At 40.9% G+C, this 19,886-nt stretch overlaps 1 protein-coding gene across 1 annotated transcript in view; it reads right to left on the bottom strand.

The window, feature by feature from the left end:
• LOC126481269 (cadherin-23) overlaps window positions 1-19,886 on the bottom strand; it is a 505,796-nt gene that overhangs the window by 136,069 nt on the left and 349,841 nt on the right. Inside the window, exons 16-17 of the mRNA XM_050104895.1 lie at window positions 17,268-17,582; window positions 10,004-10,277 (exon numbers count right to left, since the gene is read on the bottom strand). Coding sequence (XP_049960852.1) covers window positions 10,004-10,277; window positions 17,268-17,582 — 589 coding nt within the window. The remainder of the gene's footprint in view (window positions 1-10,003; window positions 10,278-17,267; window positions 17,583-19,886) is intronic.

Genomic DNA, 19,886 nt, shown 5'->3' with positions numbered 1-19,886 from the left:
AACGATGTGTATAGAAATGAGAGTAGCCTTGCTGTAAAAGCACTGAAAGAATCACTAGGAAAAATGTCACAAGTGAAAGTATTTGTTGTATGCATTCCTCATTGACATGACTTAACTGAAAACTCATGTGTAAATAGTGAAATCATTGCAACAAACCAAAAACTCAGAAAGGTCTGCAGCAGTTTTGTGCACATAACCTTCATTGAGACAACCAGCTCTGTCAGAGAGCATTTTACAAAACACGGACTGCAAAGAAATCAGCTAGGCAAGAAAGAGCTGGCCAAAGAAATTCTCCAAGCAATAAAAGCAGTAGGGGTAGACATGTGCAAAAAACTTGCACTACCTGCAATAGGTTCATTGCCAATGACAGAACAAATGGAGAATGCAATAACAGCACATGAGGGAGAAACAACTCTGGCTACATCTCTAGAAGAAATTAGGTCTATATCAGCATCAGAATGGGAACCATCATTGTTACCACTGGCATCATCAGAAGCAATAGTAGAAAATGTATCAGCTATAGCAACACTTCCACACACCGCAGCAGAAGTTACACCAATAACAATAACTACATCCTGCCAAAAGGAGGGAAGAGAACTAGCAGTATCGAATGTTGTGGGTAAGCGGAAAACAGTGTCTCCTCTCTGTCTATATGATTTTTTAGTGGAACACAGCAAGATGAAGAAGCCCATAAAATAGGGAGTGTAAAAGGTATTATAAACTGTTCATTCTAAAGACAATAACAATTCTGATCTTAAAATTTGCTACCTGAATATTCCAGGAGTAAAATAAAAAGGATTTATTGTAAATAATTTTGGACTAGAGAACAAATTTGATAAGTTTTATCTGAGTGAACATTGGGCAACAGAGAGTGAACTTTCAGCTATCAAATTTGATAACTATAAAATAACAAATGGTTACTGTAGAAAAGTGCATAAAAGGGGTGGTGTGGTATTGAATACTAACCAGTCACTCAGCCACTCCATTAATAGGTTGGATCTAGACTATTTGTGTGATGAACAGAATTTTGAAGCCATTGGTATAGTTAGTGACAATTTTAAGATATTGATAACAGCCTTATACAGAACACCTAAGGGTAACATTAGTGTATTTTTTAGAAAAACTGGATATCTTGTTAGAGGTATTTAGAGAGACAAAATGGTTGCATTATGATGTAGTAATAGGTGAAGATTTGAATGCAGATTTTGATGTAACAACAGCCAAACATAGTGTCACTGTGCTCAAAAATCTTCAAAGTCAGTACAATCTGCACTTTATCAACAACAGACTCACAAGAGATGAAGTATGTCTTGACACTATCTTTGTCAGTTTCAATACTACAGAAGAATCATGTGATGTGACAGTATTCCCATTCTCAGATCATGATTCTGTATCATTAAATTACATAAGCAGGTTCTGTGCTGATAAGAATAACTTTGATGTCTCTCCCAAAAAAGGTAATCACTAGATTGGTCACAAATGATAAAACTGGCAGGTTTTGTAAGTCCCTTGCTAACAGTGACTGGTTTAGCCAATGGTCTGGTGACACAAATTATAGTCCATGTAAAGATCTGCCAGCAAAAATAATATTTGAAAGGTTTTTCAAAGCATTTTTGACACAATTTAATGACTGCATTCCAATAAAGAAATGCAAAATAACCAACGAAGGCTCCAAAGGCAAGGGTTTAACAAATGAAACCCATGATGTACTGCACAATTAACAAATCTGAAAAGCCAAGTTATGTTGTTGCACAGTAAACATAAAAATCTGAAGATTAATCATGCAAGATCAGCCTATGTTCAATGTAGAAATAAGTTCAAAAAAGCCATTGTGGAAACCAACAGAGCACACAGCTTCAGCAGTATTGGGAATTCCACAAATAAATGCAAAGCTGCATGGAAACTAATAAATACTGTTACTAAAGATGAAAGAAATAAAAAAAGCAGTATATGCCCTCAGAAATTCAATGATTTCTTTATTAAATCAGTACAAGAAGTAGGGAATGCTATCACCAAACCTGTCATTAGCTCATCTGAGATTCTTTCAAAAAAGTCTGTAAACCACTAATAAATACAAGTATGTTTACCTTCTCTGAGGGTCCACCTAGTCTCATCCTAAAAATAGTTAAACATCTGAAATCATTTGAGAGTGTAGACATATATATTTCTTGTAACATTCTAAAAAAAAGTAATAGATTGTATTGTGTATCCTTTAACAGACTGCATAAATAAGTGTATATCTGAGGGATATTTTCCCGATGAGCTAAAAGTGTCTAGGTTAGTCCAAAAATACAAAAAAGGAGATACTGACTCACCTTCAAGTTACAGACCAATTTCAACAGTCCCAGCCCTCTCTAACTGATATTCATGTACTTTGAAAATGCAGGAATAATTAGTGAATCAGAGTATGGTTTTAGGAAAATCTTGTCAACTGTGAATGCTACAGACTCAGTAGTCAAACACATACATCAAGTTTTTGAGGATAAAGGATATGCTCAAGTCACCTTTTGTGATCTAAATAAGGCTTTTGACTGTGTAGAGCATAAAATACTTATAGGAAAAATGGATTACTACAGCATTAAACCATTAAAATCATACCTGCAGGTCTGCAAGAAAGTTGTTTGTGTAGGTAAAGAAAAACCCGGTATTGAATTAGTTAAAATAGGTGTACCATAGGGATCTGTACTGGGGCCTTTTATGTTCCTAATAATGATTAATGATCTGCCATCATTCATCAAGTCCATGACAGTACTATACGCAGACGATACAACTTTCCTTCATTGTAGTAATGATTTCAATAGCCTCAAAGCTTGTGTTGCAGAGACACTGGCTCAAGAATCCTATTGGTTTAAAGCAAATGGCTTCCTACTGAATGATAACAAAATGCAGCAGATGTCCAAAAAAACAAGCATCCATCAGATGATCCTAGCTGTGTTAAGTTTTTAGGGGTATACATAGATGAAAAATTATCCTGGGGTCAACATGTACAATATATTACATGCTGGACTGGAGCAAATTCGTTTGCCACGCCGACCTAGGCTGTAGGGAAGGGACCGTTTGATATGGAATGGGTGGCAGCTGTCATAATGGAAGTACTGTTGCTTGTTGGTGGGTTTGATGTGGACAGATGTGTGAAGCTGGCCATTGGACAGATGGAGGTCAACGTCGAGGAAAGTGGCATGGGATTTGGAGTAGGACCAGGTGAATCTGATGGGAAAGGAGTTGAGGTTGGAGAGGAAATTCTGGAGATCTTCTTCACTGTGAGTCCAGATCATGAAGATGTCATCAATAAATCTGTACCAAACTTTGGGTTGCCAGGCCTGGTAACCAAGAAGGCTACCTCTAAGCGACCCACAAATACACTCCTGGAAATTGAAATAAGAACACCGTGAATTCATTGTCCCAGGAAGGGGAAACTTTATTGACACATTCCTGGGGTCAGATACATCACATGATCACACTGACAGAACCACAGGCACATAGACACAGGCAACAGAGCATGCACAATGTCGGCACTAGTACAGTGTATATCCACCTTTCGCAGCAATGCAGGCTGCTATTCTCCCATGGAGACGATCATAGAGATGCTGGATGTAGTCCTGTGGAACGGCTTGCCATGCCATTTCCACCTGGTGCCTCAGTTGGACCAGCGTTCGTGGTGGACGTGCAGACCGCGTGAGACGACGCTTCATCCAGTCCCAAACATGCTCAATGGGGGACAGATCCGGAGATCTTGCTGGCCAGGGTAGTTGACTTACGCCTTCTAGAGCACGTTGGGTGGCACGGGATACATGCGGACGTGCATTGTCCTGTTGGAACAGCAAGTTCCCTTGCCGGTCTAGGAATGGTAGAACGATGGGTTTGATGACGGTTTGGATGTACCGTGCACTATTCAGTGTCCCCTCGACGATCACCAGTGGTGTACGGCCAGTGTAGGAGATCGCTCCCCACACCATGATGCTGGGTGTTGGCCCTGTGTGCCTCGGTCGTATGCAGTCCTGATTGTGGCGCTCACCTGCACGGCGCCAAACACGCATACAACCATCATTGGCACCAAGGCAGAAGCGGCTCTCATCGCTGAAGACGACACGTCTCCATTCGTCCCTCCATTCACGCCTGTCGCGACACCACTGGAGGCGGGCTGCACGATGTTGGGGCGTGAGCGGAAGACGGCCTAACGGTGTGCGGGACCGTAGCCCAGCTTCATGGAGACGGTTGCGAATGGTCCTCGCCGATACCCCAGGAGCAACAGTGTCCCTAATTTGCTGGGAAGTGGCGGTGCGGTCCCCTACGGCACTGCGTAGGATCCTACGGTCTTGGCGTGCATCCGTGCGTTGCTGCGGTCCGGTCCCAGGTCGACGGGCACGTGCACCTTCCGCCGACCACTGGCGACAACATCGATGTACTGTGGAGACCTCACGCCCCACGTGTTGAGCAATTCGGCGGTACGTCCACCCGGCCTCCCGCATGCCCACTATACGCCCTCGCTCAAAGTCCGTCAACTGCACATACAGTTCACGTCCACGCTGTTGCGGCATGCTATCAGTGTTAAAGACTGCGATGGAGCTCCGTATGCCACGGCAAACTGGCTGACACTGACGGCGGTGGTGCACAAATGCTGCGCAGCTAGCGCCATTCGACGGCCAACACCGCGGTTCCTGGTGTGTCCGCTGTGCTGTGCGTGTGATCATTGCTTGTACAGCCCTCTCGCACTGTCCGGAGCAAGTATGGTGGGTCTGACACAGCGGTTTCAATGTGTTCTTTTTTCCATTTCCAGGAGTGTAGGTTGGCGTACGAGGGGGCCATCCTGGTACCCATGGCTGTTCCCTTTAGTTGTTGGTATGTCTGAGCTTTGAAAGTGAAGAAGTTATGAGTTAGGATGAAGCTGGCTAAGGTAATGAGGAAAGAGGCTTTAGGTAGGGTGGCAGGTGATCGGTGTGAAAGGAAGTGCTCCATCGCATCGAGGCCCTGGACATGCGGGGTATTTGTGTATAAGGAAGTGGAATCAATGGTTGCAAGGATGGTTTCCAGGGGTAACAGATTGGGTAAGGATTCCAGGCATTCGAGAAAGTGGTTGGTGTCTTTGATGAAGGATGGGAGACTGCATGTAATGGGTTGAAGGTGTTGATCTACGTAGGAAGAGATACGTTCTGTGGGGGCTTGGTAACCAGCTACAATGGGGCGGCCAGGATGATTGGGTTTGTGAATTTTAGGAAGTAGGTAGAAGGTAGGGATACGGGGTGTCAGTGGGGTCAGGAGGTTGATGGAGTCAGGTGAAAGGTTTTGTAGAGGGCCTGAGGATTCCTTGAAGCTCCACCTGGACATCAGGAATGGGATTACCTCAGCAAACTTTGTATGTAGTGTTGTCTGAAAGCTGACGCAGTCCCTCAGCCACATACTCCTGATGATCAAGTATCACGGTCGCGGAACCCTTGTCCATCGGAAGAATGACGATGGATCGGTCAGCCTTCAGATCACGGATAGCCTGGGCTTCAGCTGTGGTGATGTTGGGAGTAGGATTAGGATTTTTTTAAGAGGGATTGAGAGGCAAGGCTGGAAGTGAGAAATTCCTGGAAGGTTTGGAGAGGGTGATTTTGAGGAAGAGGAGGTGGGTCCCACTGTGACGGAGGATGGAACTGTTCCCGGCACAGTTCAATTTGGATAGTGTCTTGGGGAGCTGGATCATTATGAGTAGGATCAGGATTATTTTCCTTCATGGCAAAGTGATATTTCCAGCAGAGAGTATGAGTGTACGACAGTAAATCTTTGACGAGGGGTGTTTGGTTGAATCTGGGAGTAGGGCTGAAGGTGAGGCCTTTGGATAGGGCACAGGTTTCGGATTGGGAGAGAGGTTTGGAGGAAAGGTTAACTTCTGAATTGGGGTGTTGTGGTTCCAGGTTGTGTTGATTAGAATTTTGAGGTTTTGGGGGGAGTGCAGCTGGAAGTGGGAGATTGAGTAGATGGAAGAGACTGGGCCTGTGTGCAATAAGAGGAGGTTGAGGTTTGCTGGAAAGGTTGTGGAGGATGAGTGAGTTGCCTTTCCGGAGGTGGGAAACCAGGAGATTGGATAGTGTTTTGAGCTGGAGGGTGGCATGCTGTCCTAATTTGCGGTTGGCCCGTAGGAGGATGCTCTCAACAGCCGGTGTGGATGTGGGAGAGGAAAGATTAAGGGCTTCTATTTTACCCAATCTCCGGAAACCATCTTTGTAACCATTGATACCACTTCCTTATACACAAATACCCTGCGCGTCCAGGGCCTCGATGCGATGGAGCACTTCCTTTCACATCGATCACCTGCCACCCTACCTAAAATCTCTTTCCTCATTACCTTAGCCAGCTTCATCCTAACTCACAACCTCTTCACTTTTGAAGGCCAGACATACAACAATTAAAGGGAACAGTCATGGGTACCAGGATGGCCCCCTCGTACACCAACCTATTTATGGGCCGCTTAGAGGAAGCCTTCTTGGTTACCCAGGCCTGGCAACCCAAAGTTTGGTACAGATTTATTGAGTACATCTTCATGATCTGGACTCACAGTGAAGAAGAACTCCAGAATTTCCTCTCCAACCTCAACTCCTTTCGTTCCATCAGATTCACCTGGTCCTACTCCAAATCCCATGCCACTTTCCTCGACATTTACCTCCATCTGTCCAATGGCCAGCTTCACACATCCATCCACATCAAACCCACCAACAAGCAACAGTACCTCCATTATGACAGCTGCCACCCATTCCATATCAAACGGTCCCTTCCCTACAGCCTAGGTCGTCGTGGCAAACGAATCTGCTCCAGTCTCGAAACCCTGAACCATTACACCAACAACCTGAAAACAGTTTTCGCATCCTGCAACTACCCTCCCATCCTGGTATAGAAGCAAATAACCAGAGCCACTTCCTCATCCCCCCAAACCCAGAACCTCCCACAGAACAACCCCAAAAGTGCCCTACTTGTGACCGGATACTTTCTGGGACTGGATCAGACTCTGAATGTGGCTCTCCAGCAGGGATATGACTTCCTCAAATCCTGCCCTGAAATGCAATCCATTCTTCATGAAATCCTCCCCACTCCACCAAGAGTGTCTTTCTGCCATCCACCTAGCCTTTGTAACCTCTTGGTTCATCCCTATGAAATCCCCAAACCACCTTCCCTACCCTCTGGCTCCTACCCTTGTAACCGCCCCCGGTGTAAAATGTGTCCCATGCACCCTCCCACCACCATCTACTACAGTCCTGTAACCCGGAAGGTGTACACGATCAAAGGCAGAGCCACATGTGAAAGCACCCACGTGATTTACCAACTGATCTGCCTACACTATGAAGCTTTTTATGTGGGAATGACCAGCAACAAACTGTCCATTCACATGAACAGACACAGTCAGACAGTGTTTGTTGGTAATAAGGATCACCCTGTGGCTAAACATGCCTTGGAGCACGGTGACCACATTTTGGCACAGTGTTACACCGTCCAGGTTATCTGGATACTTCCCACTGACACCGACCTATTAGAACTCCAGAGATGGGAACTTGCCCTTCAATATATCCTCTCATCCCGTTACCCACCAGGCCTCAACCTCTGCTAATTTCAAGTTGCCGCCGCTCTTATCTCACCTGTCATTCAATAACATCTTTGCCTCTGTACTTCCGCCTCGACTGACATCTCTGCCCAAACTCTTTGCCTTTACATATGTCTGCTTGTGTCTGTATATGTGCGGATGGATATGTGTGTGTGTGTGTGTGTGCAAGAGTATACCTGTCCCTTTTTCCCCCCTAGGTAAGTCTTTCTGCTCTCGGGATTGGAATGACTCCTTACCCTCTGCCTTAAAACCCACATCCTTTCGTCTTTCCCTCTCCTTCCCTCTTTCCTGATGAAGCAACCATGGGTTGCGAAAGCCTGAAATTTATGTGTGTATTTGTGTTTGTTATTGTCTCTATCAACGTACCAACGCTTTCATTTGGTAAGTTACAGAATCTTTGTTTTTAGATATATATTTTAACTATGTTTTACTCCACACAAAAAAGAAGTTACTGGAAGCAAAAAATAGAGAAAATACACATTTCTACAACACGAGAATGAGCAGATGCATTTATACTCCTTACCACAGACTGTCAAAGCCACTTAACAACTATGAATTGTTGGGGCACAAATTATTCGATAAGCTTCACAATATATACAAGACCTACCTGAACAAGCATTCAGACAAAAACTGTATGAGTGACTAGTTGCTCACTCATTCTATGACATAAATGGTTATTTCAAATGTAATATGATCTTGTAGTATTAATGACATGCCTTTAGATTCTTTGAATTAACAGTTATATTGTATTATATGCCTGACGTTGTCTACTGCTGTAATGGCCAAATGAAAATAAAATTACTATTATTATTATTATTATTAGTGCGTCAAGTATCTTTGAGAATATTGGAACAATGGAGACTGGTCTGTAGCTTTGGGGAAGATGTTTGTCCCCTTTTTTAAAAACTGGGACAACTTTTGATACCTTAAGTTCATCCGAAAAAAAAAAAAAAATACTCCAAATTCCACACATTTATTAAAAATAAAAGCTAATGGTTTGGCGAGTGAGTGTATTATCTTTTTAATGATGTTATTCAATAACCAATAACAGTCCATACTTTTAGAACCTGAAAATTTGGATACAGCTTTTATAACATCAGCTGGTGTGCCAGCTCTCCATTGAATCTCAGTTTTACCAAAATCTGGAAGTTATTTTAAATCATTGAGGTTCTCACAGCCATTTTGCCTGTAGGTATTTATTTCAAGACCTGTGGGTGAAAGGTTATTGTGTTTCTGTTGTTTTGTCAGTATGGGTATAGTTTACAATTGGTTAGTGGTGAAACAAATATTGCCAGGTGAATATTTGAGAATGCCAGTCACTGTTGTTGGTGAAATCACAGAAAAACACCTGAAAAGCCATTAACTGAGAATTACAAAATGAATGCTATTGGACAATGTATTTTTTTTTATCTTAACTGAGAGAAATAGGGCAGAAATGAAGTACAATAGTGTTAAACATTAAATGAATGTACTGCTCCAAAACAGTTCCAGCACATACAATTGACCAACAGAACTGACATTAGCAGTATAAGATCAATAGCAGCTTCACTGTTCCCCACACACTGACAACATTAGTAACCACTTGACAGAGAAATTGAAGAATAATAAGTGGTTTCAGGCACAGAATTTTTTTTCCCTTATACTTGGTTGCTACCAAGTAACAAGTGTAGTTCAACACATTATTGCCTGCAGTGGAAGAAAAGGATCTGTACTGGAAGTAATCAGATACAAGTAAATAAATTATAGGGAGGGGAAGAAAGAAAAGGTGACAGGCTGGTTGTAAGAAGGTAGAAAATGTAGGAATAGAAAGAGAAGTGAGAGGAAAGGCAAGAAGAAACAGAGGAGAATTCTATGAAAGCTACTGTAGCAAATAGAGGAGATGAGGCAGTTACTGAAGATTTTAAGGGAGCTAAATAATTTTAATAACAGAATGTGATTCATTAATTAAAACTTCCGGGCTGAATTGCCATGGTCCATATGTAAAACTTCTTCTCCTTCCTGATGCTTCGTTGCCTACTGCGGGCAGCATCGTCTGAGGTGAGTAGGCGACTCACCTCAGAAGATGTTGCCCAGAGTAGGCAACGAAACGTCAGGAAAGAGAATAAGTCTTACATATGGACCATGGCAATTCAGACTGGAAGTTTTAATTAATGAAGACGCCGGCTGTGAAAGCTTACATCTTATGAGAATGTAATTCAATTCATAAATGAAAACTGAAATAAAACTGAAGCACTCTGTCCTCATTATGCTGTGCAGGCTTTTTATATAAAAAGCTAACTGTAACTTCCACCTTTTCAAACTTCAGTTTGCAATGGATCTTGGGAACTGAAATGGGTTATGAATTGTTATTGTTATTTGAAGACTATTCATTTACCACAGGAAATGTCATATTATCAGAATTAAGGGCAGTGTAATTTTGTTTCTTACCTGTAGCATTTTGTTCTCCTTTTACGGCTGCAATGTCTTCAACAATCAAACCTAAGCGTATAGTTTCAACACGTTCTCTGTCAAGTAATTTTGCTATTTCAAGGAGGCCATTCAAGGGATCAAGCTTGAAAATGCTAATGTAGTTATAATCTGTAATCTTGACAACTGTCCCTTCTTCACTGCGACCTTCTGAATTATTTGGATCAATTCTATAGCGCAAGATAGGATTGTCATCCAAATCTATTGCTGTCACTTGATGAACATATTTACCAACCTGTAACCAGACAATATCTATTTATATTGTTGAATCAGTGTCTCTGGGTACATACATCTTGCTGCTGGATAACCACAAAATTGCATTCTCCATAGTTGTTATTAATCACTGTTACCAGAAAACAATACTGGGTTATGATGGTCTTAATTTTCATTCAGTAGATTCATTAACCAGGTTGATACTGTAGATTAAATTCTGACTAAAGTTGGTGTTTCTGTCACAACATATAGCCTTATATAACATCATTGGTAAATATGCTTACTGACTGTTGCCAGTAAGTCAAATTAATCAAGGATGCTAAAAGATAACTGTTTCATTTTCATTAGTGAAGTATTAGAAATTAAACATTTGTTACACACCCAGCTCATAAAATTATCTACTGTTATGGAATTTATATACTTCTGTTAAATACAGAAATATTTGACATATCATTATGATACAATTTTGAAATTTAAAATTCTTAGCTGCTCAATTTTTTTATTATGGAGTATAATGGCAGATCACATGTAATTAAAATTCACAAGATTTACAGGTTAACACATTCTCATTCCAGTAAGAAAGGATATCATACTACACACAATTTCACATAAGCAGATTATTATTAATGACATCTAGCTCACTCTTACAACATGCTCCCATTTCTAAAATAACTCCTAGAACTTTTAGGTCTTAATTACAATCAATGAAATGCTGAAAAGCAAGTGGTAATTAACAAATGTCTTGTGGGTTAGCGGCTTTGTCCTTATGTAGCCACGCTGTCGGACATGATATCAGTGACATTTAGTCCATTTTTGTATAATGTATATACACTGTGCTACAAAATTAAAGGGTCACTTTTTTGAAACCCATTTTTTCTTCCATTGCGATGACACAGTAGTTAGAAATTTGGTTTGAAGATGCCAACAATCTTCTTCTGTGTGTCACTTTGTGACATCATCCTCAGGCTTGATGACTCTTCAGACAGCATTGTTACATGCAAAACAGTGGCCAGATCTCAGAAGTTTGTGTGAGGTGTAAGGATACTTAATGATTTCCTATTGACACCATATTTCAGCATGATTTTGCCCAATGCAACCATGGGCGTGTCACACCATGGGAAGATTGTCACACCTCCCCTTACACACATCTTAGCCCTTCTGCTGACACCTCTGTGACAGAGGTCAGATCTGAGACATGCACTGTTGAAATCAAGTGGTTTTCTTATTGCCGGCCAAGGAAAACATTTTGAACACATCGCTGATGAGAATTGACACAGAAAGACCTTAGAAGGTGTCATGAAGGGTGTGACTGAAACCAATATTTCCTTGGGGTCATACATTTCTACACATTTCATCCTCAAAAATGACAGTGTGCTGCAGTGTGTGACAGGTTCTTGAGAACATTTGACACTGCTGATATCCCCCAGATGACTCAATCTTTTTCTAAGAACATCATGAGGTTGCAACTCCATTGAACATGATCTCACCATTTTGGGGTATAGCGTGATTGCAATTCTCACTCTGGTACACAAGGTGCAGTCACTAAGGACCATTCAAAGCTATTCAATGAAATATGAGCATGATGCGAAACAGAAAAGGGTATTTACCATTTCCTATTCCTCTTTTTCTGAGCCTTTCTATTAGGAGCGTACATGGAGGTATTATATTGACATGCAAATAAATAAAATAGTAAAGAGTTCCTCTACGGCCTGCCCCCAGTTTGGTAATACCCTTCATACTGCCCACACAACTTTATTGGGCACTTTAAAAAGGTTGTCATAGACACCAAACCTACAATTACTACGCACTAGTTGGCTAGAAAACCATTCTGACACACTTCAGATTTTGTATGTGGTAATAAGGCACTAGTGTTGGAAAGGTTGGCCATACTGCCAGCACTTAGGAATTGGTGGATAGGTGTCTCTGTACAGGGACATTTTTGAAGTAACCAGTGAAGGTGTGCAGGTGGCACTAAGGGTGTTTTTGAACTGAGGGGTCTTAGAGGGACTTTTTGCTTTTCTATTCATGCGTTGCCAATGTTGCACTGTGTCCCCCTCTACAGGCCCTCCACCCCTTCCAACGCACAGCCATAGGAGGTGAAAATGCATAAAAACTATTTTCTGCTTCAGATCACAATCAGATTTCATAAAATATTTTTGAAGTGTCTATAGTTGTTTCACACTGTATACAATAGCAACAACAGCAAAATGTATGAGATCATATTCAGCCCTACAATATCTTTAAAGAAGTGTTGAAACATATGGTGAGTGTCAGCAGTGTCAAAGGTTGTCAAGAACGTCATCCTGTTGCACACTGCATGCAATCTGCCTTGTTCGACTGCAAAATGTGTGAAAATGAAATCCCAAATGGAAGGGGTGGTTTCATTCACACCCTTTGTAACACTTCCTAAGGCCGTGTCTGCAATGTTTTCCTTGACCATCCACAAAAAAACTGCTTGATTTCAATGCTAGAGGTCGCTGTTATGACCTCCATCACATAGGTGTTGAGAAGGGGAGGTGTGATGATCTTTCCATGTTGTGACACACCTAAAGTGGCAAGGGGCAGAACTGTAGTAAAAAGTGGTGCCAATGTGACACCATTAACCCACCTTCCATCTCACATGAACTTCTGAGATCTGGTCTCTCCCCCCCCCCCCCTCCTCCCCCCCCCCCTCCCTCCCCCCCACACACACATTTTGAACTTCTGTGTTGCAATATGAGAAATGACAGTATTTTTCTTTTTAAAGCAGCCCTTAAATTTTGTTACACTGTGTAGTTCTCATTGCACATCGGCCGTGCCTACTTCAACCTCATTATGACTGTAGGCTGTCATCTTCATTGAGGCTGGTACTGGTTACTTTAATTTCCCCACCATCCCAGAACCTGATAGCTTCCCTGATGATAAAGGTATTGCCCAATAGCACTCTCTGTTCATTTATGAGAAGTTTTTTACTTAAAGCTAATTTCTCAGGATAACATCCTTGACAGAGTTTTCGGGCTGTAGGAATGCAGCATTCTTCCTGTGCTCCAAGAAAGTGTTTGTCATATTCATGTAGTGATTGAAACCTTGAGGCTGTGCTGAAGTCACCAATCCAAAATTGTCACAAAACAGGTTCATTACAGAGGTGACTGTTCTGACTGCCATTACAAAACATCATGATTTTACAGGATTATCTTTATAGGACCCTCCCAAAACTCTTTTTTTAACGGTGTCCTGTGATGAATACAGAAATGCAAACCGCCTTGTGAGCATTTCGTTGTGTGTGTGTGTGTGTGTGTGTGTGTGTATGTGTGACACACACACACACACACACACACACACACACACACACACAGAGAGAGAGAGAGAGAGAGAGAGAGAGAGAGAGAGAGAGAGAGAGATAATTTATGAAACAAGAAGATCAAAACACAAGACACTAATTCCATACATAACACAACAGAAAAATTCTGTTAATTTCGAATACATAGGGCGAATCACCTAAAACTTGCACTGCAAAAATGTAAAGTGGTATTGATGTGCAGTTTTCACAGAATTGATTGGTATTCTGGGGCTCATATTGTTAGCCAATCAACAGATTGTAAAAATGCTCCAAAAGTATATTTTTTGTGTAAACATACACTTTTTTGCACTAGTTAAGTGGATTCTGATCAGTAACAAGACAACTGACCATCACAGGTAGTGTCCAAAATGACCACCGGCAGTGACAATACACACTTCCAGTCTGGGATGGAACAATTGTTGCATGCATCCTAGGATTTCAGAGGAGATGTCCAAGCAGGCTGCAGTAACATGCCACTGCATATCATTAGGTGTAGCTGGTATGTCCTTGTAGACAGTGTCTTTCAGCTTTCCCCACAGAAAAAAGTCTACTGGCATAAAATCTGGAGAATGGGCTAGCCAAGGTACTGGTCCTGGGTAACCAGTCCGAAGATTTGGAAACAGTCTGTCAAGGCGTGCTGTAGTAATTTATGCACTATTGGCCAGACAGCCATCAAGTTGGTACCATAAGTTCCTTCTAGTTTGCAGAGGAATGTCTTGTAGCAACCATGGTCTGTTATGAGGGTGTGATACTTGTGCGCATTCTGTGGTCAGTCTATGAAAAATGGGCCTATGAACTGATGGTTCACACTACCACATCACACGTTCACATTCCATGGACCACTGACATACCACCTAACAAAGCCAATGGGGATTTTCAACAGACCAATAGCACATGTTTTGGCAGTTTAGCTGGCCACAACTGGTAAATATGGCTTCATCTCTAAAAAAAGAAATGTAATACATCCCTTGTACAGAAGTTAACACAATTCTCATAATCTTTTCCCTGCAGCTCTTGATTGAGAGAGATGTGATAGGGATGGAACCTATGTTAATGGAGAATCTGTAGGACACTTGCCTGACTCATGCCACTTTCTCATACAACTGCACAGGAGATAACAATCAAATCACCTCCAACAGCAACAAGAACATTAATATCCCCCTCTTCTGTCATCTCTTGTTTCCTTCTGCTACACTGTCTAGGTGTTACAGTACCATTTTCATGTAACTAGTTGGAGAGGTTAATAAATAACCACCAAGATGGTTCACGTCTATTGGGATGTCTTGCCATAAACACCATACAAAAACAAACCACACTCTTCTTACACTCTCCATATACCATGAGCATGTCGGTTTTTTCTGCATTGCTAAATTCCATCATTCATTCACAACTTACTACTTGGACTGTCACAGACTAACTGACTAGCAAGTCACAATACACTCAGGGAACATAAAACCACACTGTAAACAAACATAACAACACCTAGCAACCATGCAGGTTGAATGGCACAAACAGGTGTCAGTGTGGAAACTTTTCAAAATATGAAATCTCATAAATAATTCGCACTAGAATCCTGCATCAAACGTCACTGACATTCTAATTTAACCTACTTTTAGCTTGTTAATGTCAATAGGCAATGTCCCATTTAAAAAAGTGTATATTTGCACAAAAAGTATGCTTTCTAAGTGTTGTTATAAACTGTTTGTTGGCTAACAATATGAGCCCCTAATTACCAATACATTCTATGAAAACCGCACATCAATAGCACTTTCCATTTCTGCAGTACCTGCAGTGCAAGTTTTAGGCGATTCATCCTGTATAATAGGTTGTGAAGCTACATAATTAAAAAGGAAGAAGATTAGTCCAGTAGCATACACTGATTTTCTTTTCTAATTATCACATGAAATATCTATACTGATACACTTAATTAAAATTTTGTGGATGGCATTTTGCTGTACATAAACTTTTTCCTTGACTATGTTCTCCAGTCAAGCACCAAAGGGAGGTGGAGTTGTTTAATTTGCAGTTTTGCAAATTTGTAGTACACTTTGTGTGTTGGAAACTGTTTGTAACAGATAAAATGAAAACTAGTTTTAAATTTCTGCTATTCACTGAGTTTAAGTTGGAGTCATTCACTTTTCATAACAGGTAACACAGTTTAATTGTTTTAAAACTATTGTCTGCAGAGAATTCTGTATGTAGGAACTAACCTGCACTCTGTCATCTTTTCATCTACTCCAAAACTTAAGGCATGATCATCCTGTTACTATTTCTTTTCTTCTTTATTAATTTGCTACTTTGCACAGTCATTTCTGTTCCTGGCTGCTTTCAGATTTGTTTCATAATTCGGTTCTTATTAGCATGTTCTGTTTTTCACTGACATCCCAATATTATTTTTCTATCTTCTTTTCCCACAGTTAACATTTTACTTCTTTCCCTCACTCTTATTTAATTTCTGATGTGTACCTCTTATATGTTGTTACTTATATTACTTTTGTCTTTACTGCTATATTTATAACTTCTACTACTATTTTTAATTATTTTTGTAATCTTTTCTCATTTCATCTGTAGCTCATTATATTGTTTATTGTTATAGTCTGCAACTGCCTTGTACCACTTACTGTGGTGATCTTCTGTTTAGAACAGCCTCTTTAAACTTTTTGTTGCAGTGGTGTTCTATTTGTGTCTAAGCTACATCATTCATGCAATCATTTTGTTGACTGGCATCTATATCTAACACAGTCAACACTCGTTTCTTTTTTAATCTTATTTTCTATTCACTTGAATATCCTCTTTTGTGCAAATTCAGATCATAGCAATATCTCAGTTTCTCTACCGGCATATTTTTTGCATGAATCTTCATGGATTGCAGCACTCTTTCTCAGTGATGACAAACACAAAAAAGTTGCATATACTGGGTATATTATCTTGAGGAAACAAAGTGACTATCTTGGAATTCTTTGTTGTGTATTCCAGCTTCTACTCATGCAAGTGGTATAGCTTTACCAGTTTTGACTTATAAGCAAGTCATCAATCAATGATTGGAATCCATCACATAGTACCTCATCAATTGAAATGGTCCAGAGAGGAGAGCACATCTCCAGATCTATTCAGCCGATCAGTTACTATGTAACAAACATCATCTGATGATGACTTGATAAAAAGTCAAAATCAGTAATGATACCACTTGTGTTGCATAAGACTGAACTATGTAATTAAAAAAAAAATTAGAAAATAATTGAAATTAAGCTTCCATCTTACAGTGGATGATAAATGCTCCATCAAATTTCATCAGTTCAATGTAAATCACTATTGTAAACTACACAGTGAAAATAAGTTTATTTCCCCTATAGCTTCAATAATATCCTCTTTCTAGCAGTAAAACAAATTTTATACTAATATATTAGTTTCTCCTCCCTACCAGCCCCAATCTCTCTCTCTCTCTCTCTCTCTCTCTCTCTCTCTCTCTCTCTCTCTCACACACACACACACACACACACACACACACACACACACACACACACACGTTTTAATAGACCTGAATTGACAGAATATCGACAGACATGTGAGAAAGATGTGACTGACCATATAAATACACTAGCCTCTTTGTTACATTAGAACAAAACAAAATATGACAAGAACTGATAAGTGATATCACTTACAAATTTACATGAGCATATGTCTGCAGCTTACCTGAGTATTTTCCCTGACTCTGATGACACCTGGCTCAGTGAACACAGGTGGTTTGTTATTAACATCTAGAACAGTGATATTTACAACAACCTTTGTAAAAAGCTGATCATTTCCAATACCGCCATCTAGTGCCAAAACCTCTAGATTATAAACAGAAGTTTTGGGGTCCGTACGGTCAGGATCTAAACTTGCACCATGAGCCACACTGATCACGCCAGTATCAGCATCTATTATAAATTTGTCTTCAGCTCCACTTTGAATTCTGTAGACCACAGCATTGTTTGGTGAAGATCCATCTCCATCAACAGCCTTTACCTTCAAAACAAAATTTGTGCCACCTTATGATTTCATTCACATATTGTTCTTTATAGAGTTGACACAAATATAAAGAAAGTGATTTCAAACCAATTAATTTAAATAGAGTGCTGACTAAAATATAAACAAATATACAGGTCAGTCACAGTAGTGTGACCATCAACATCAATGTGCAATAACCACTCACAGATGGCATGTGTCAACACTAGCCGTGTAGTGTATATAAAGGACGTCAGAGGTGGGGAGGATACAGAAAATCGTGCAGTCATATGGAAATGGAGATATTTATTTGATTTTGAAAAGGGCATGATCATTTGCTTTCAGGCCTAGGTTGAAGGCATTTTTGAAACAATCAAGTTGGTAAATTGTTCATGTGCTGCCGTGGTTAAAGTATACTTGGATGGTAAAATGAAGCTATATGAAATCTGCACTGAGGCAGCTGTGGTGCACCATGGGCCATAGATGATGGGTGAACAGCAGCCATAGAGACGCGTATGAGTGAATAGATGTGCAACTGTTGAGCAACTGACTGCCCAGATGCACCCAGGGGCTACCAAAAATGTCTCCTCAATGATCATTCAGCAAACATTGCTACATATGGGCCTCCACAGCTGGTGTCTGGTTCATGCACTTGTGCTGACTGTTGTTCGTTGATGACAAAGGCTGCAGTTTGCATCCCAATACCACAACTGAAAATCCACAGAGTGGCAGCAGCTATACTTTTAAGATGAATTACGTTTTATGCTCCGTAGGACAGATGGCCATTGGCGTGTACAGTGTGAAGCATCTGAAAGCAAACAAAGAAGGAACATTACGGTCTGGAGAATGTTTTGTGGCATTCCATTGATAATCTCATCATTCTAGAAGGTAGACTGGATCAACACAAGTATGCATCTATCCTTGGGGACCGTGGGCATCCCTACATGCAGCTTGTTTATATTCTGCACTATGCATCTAAAAGCAGGACAATGCAACATATCACACTGCTCTTAGTGCACATGCGCGGTTCGAAGAGCCCCATAATGAGTTTACCGTACTGCCAACAAGCTGCCCAGATGTAAACCGAATCGAGAATCTGTGGGGCTACCTTCATTGGGCCGTTCGCACCATGGGTCCTCAAGTGAGAAATCTGGTCATGGCACTAGAGTCAGCATCGCCCCACATACCTGTTGATACGCTCCGGAACCTCACCAATTCTCTTCCTGCACATGTCATAGCAATCCACGCTGCTAAAGGGGTTATTCAGGCTTTTGACAGGTGGTCATGCTCATGCTACTGAACAGTGTACAATGTACTATATCAGGGGTAGAAACAGTGTCTTCAGTAAGAGCACTGAAAGCAGAATATAATGTTATCAGTTGCTCATACATATCACAGCCTTTGCCCTTCTTATCTAAACAATAGAACTCTGACTGGATTATTTAAATGTACAAGATCTGTATGCATGGCATCAGAACAATCAAAGAAACCCTTCTACATGCCATATAAAAATTACCTACTTATTCTGGAGAATTGAGAATATTAGACCCCAATTATTTCAGAGGACACTACTTGTCATAGCAGATTTGACAAATTGAATGTTAATATAGTGTTAGTTAACTGCAGGACCATCCAAAGAAAGATTCCAGAACTAATTTAATTGAAAAATCCTAATAATGACCACTAGTATGTCAGTGGTGGCAGCATGTCTAAAGCTATAAATAATATGGTAACCATCTAGTCACATTAGACCAGATTTCAAATGTGAAATACTTTGGGTGATGGTAAGTATAAAGATGGATCATGAATGAGTGCTTTTATAGATCATTCTGCTTCAAGAGCTATAGTGACAGAACATTTTAAGGAAAACTTGGAGAAGTTCATTAGCAACTGCCCTGATAAAGTAAATAGTTTAGGAGTAAAGGGGAGAAATTCATTTGTAAACAGTTTAGGAGTAAAAGAGACCACTCACCAAATAGTAGAATCATAGAGCAAACGCACACACACACACACACACACACACACGCACACACACACACACACACACACACAGCTACATTCTGCTAGATGAAAACACAATGCCTGCAGTTTGGTAGGTGGACTGGGGTGATTGGTAGTGTTGTGTGGTTTGGATAAAGAGATGGGAAATGGGAGTAGGGGTTGGGGGGGGGGGGGGGGGTAGGTGGCAGCTTAAGAGAGAGGCAACTAGTGTGTGGGAGGGGGAAGCAGCAGATGTACAGGATAGGCATGTGACACACAGACACCAGAGTGGATGCACAGTGACAATTACATGAAGACAACCTGGAGGTGGATAGAGGAAGAGGA

Source organism: Schistocerca serialis, chromosome 5 (genome assembly GCF_023864345.2).
Source record: "Schistocerca serialis cubense isolate TAMUIC-IGC-003099 chromosome 5, iqSchSeri2.2, whole genome shotgun sequence".
Lineage (NCBI taxonomy): Eukaryota > Metazoa > Arthropoda > Insecta > Orthoptera > Acrididae > Schistocerca > Schistocerca serialis.
The sequence above is the reverse complement of the archived record's forward strand: the minus strand, read 5'-3'. Positions and strand labels throughout refer to the sequence as shown.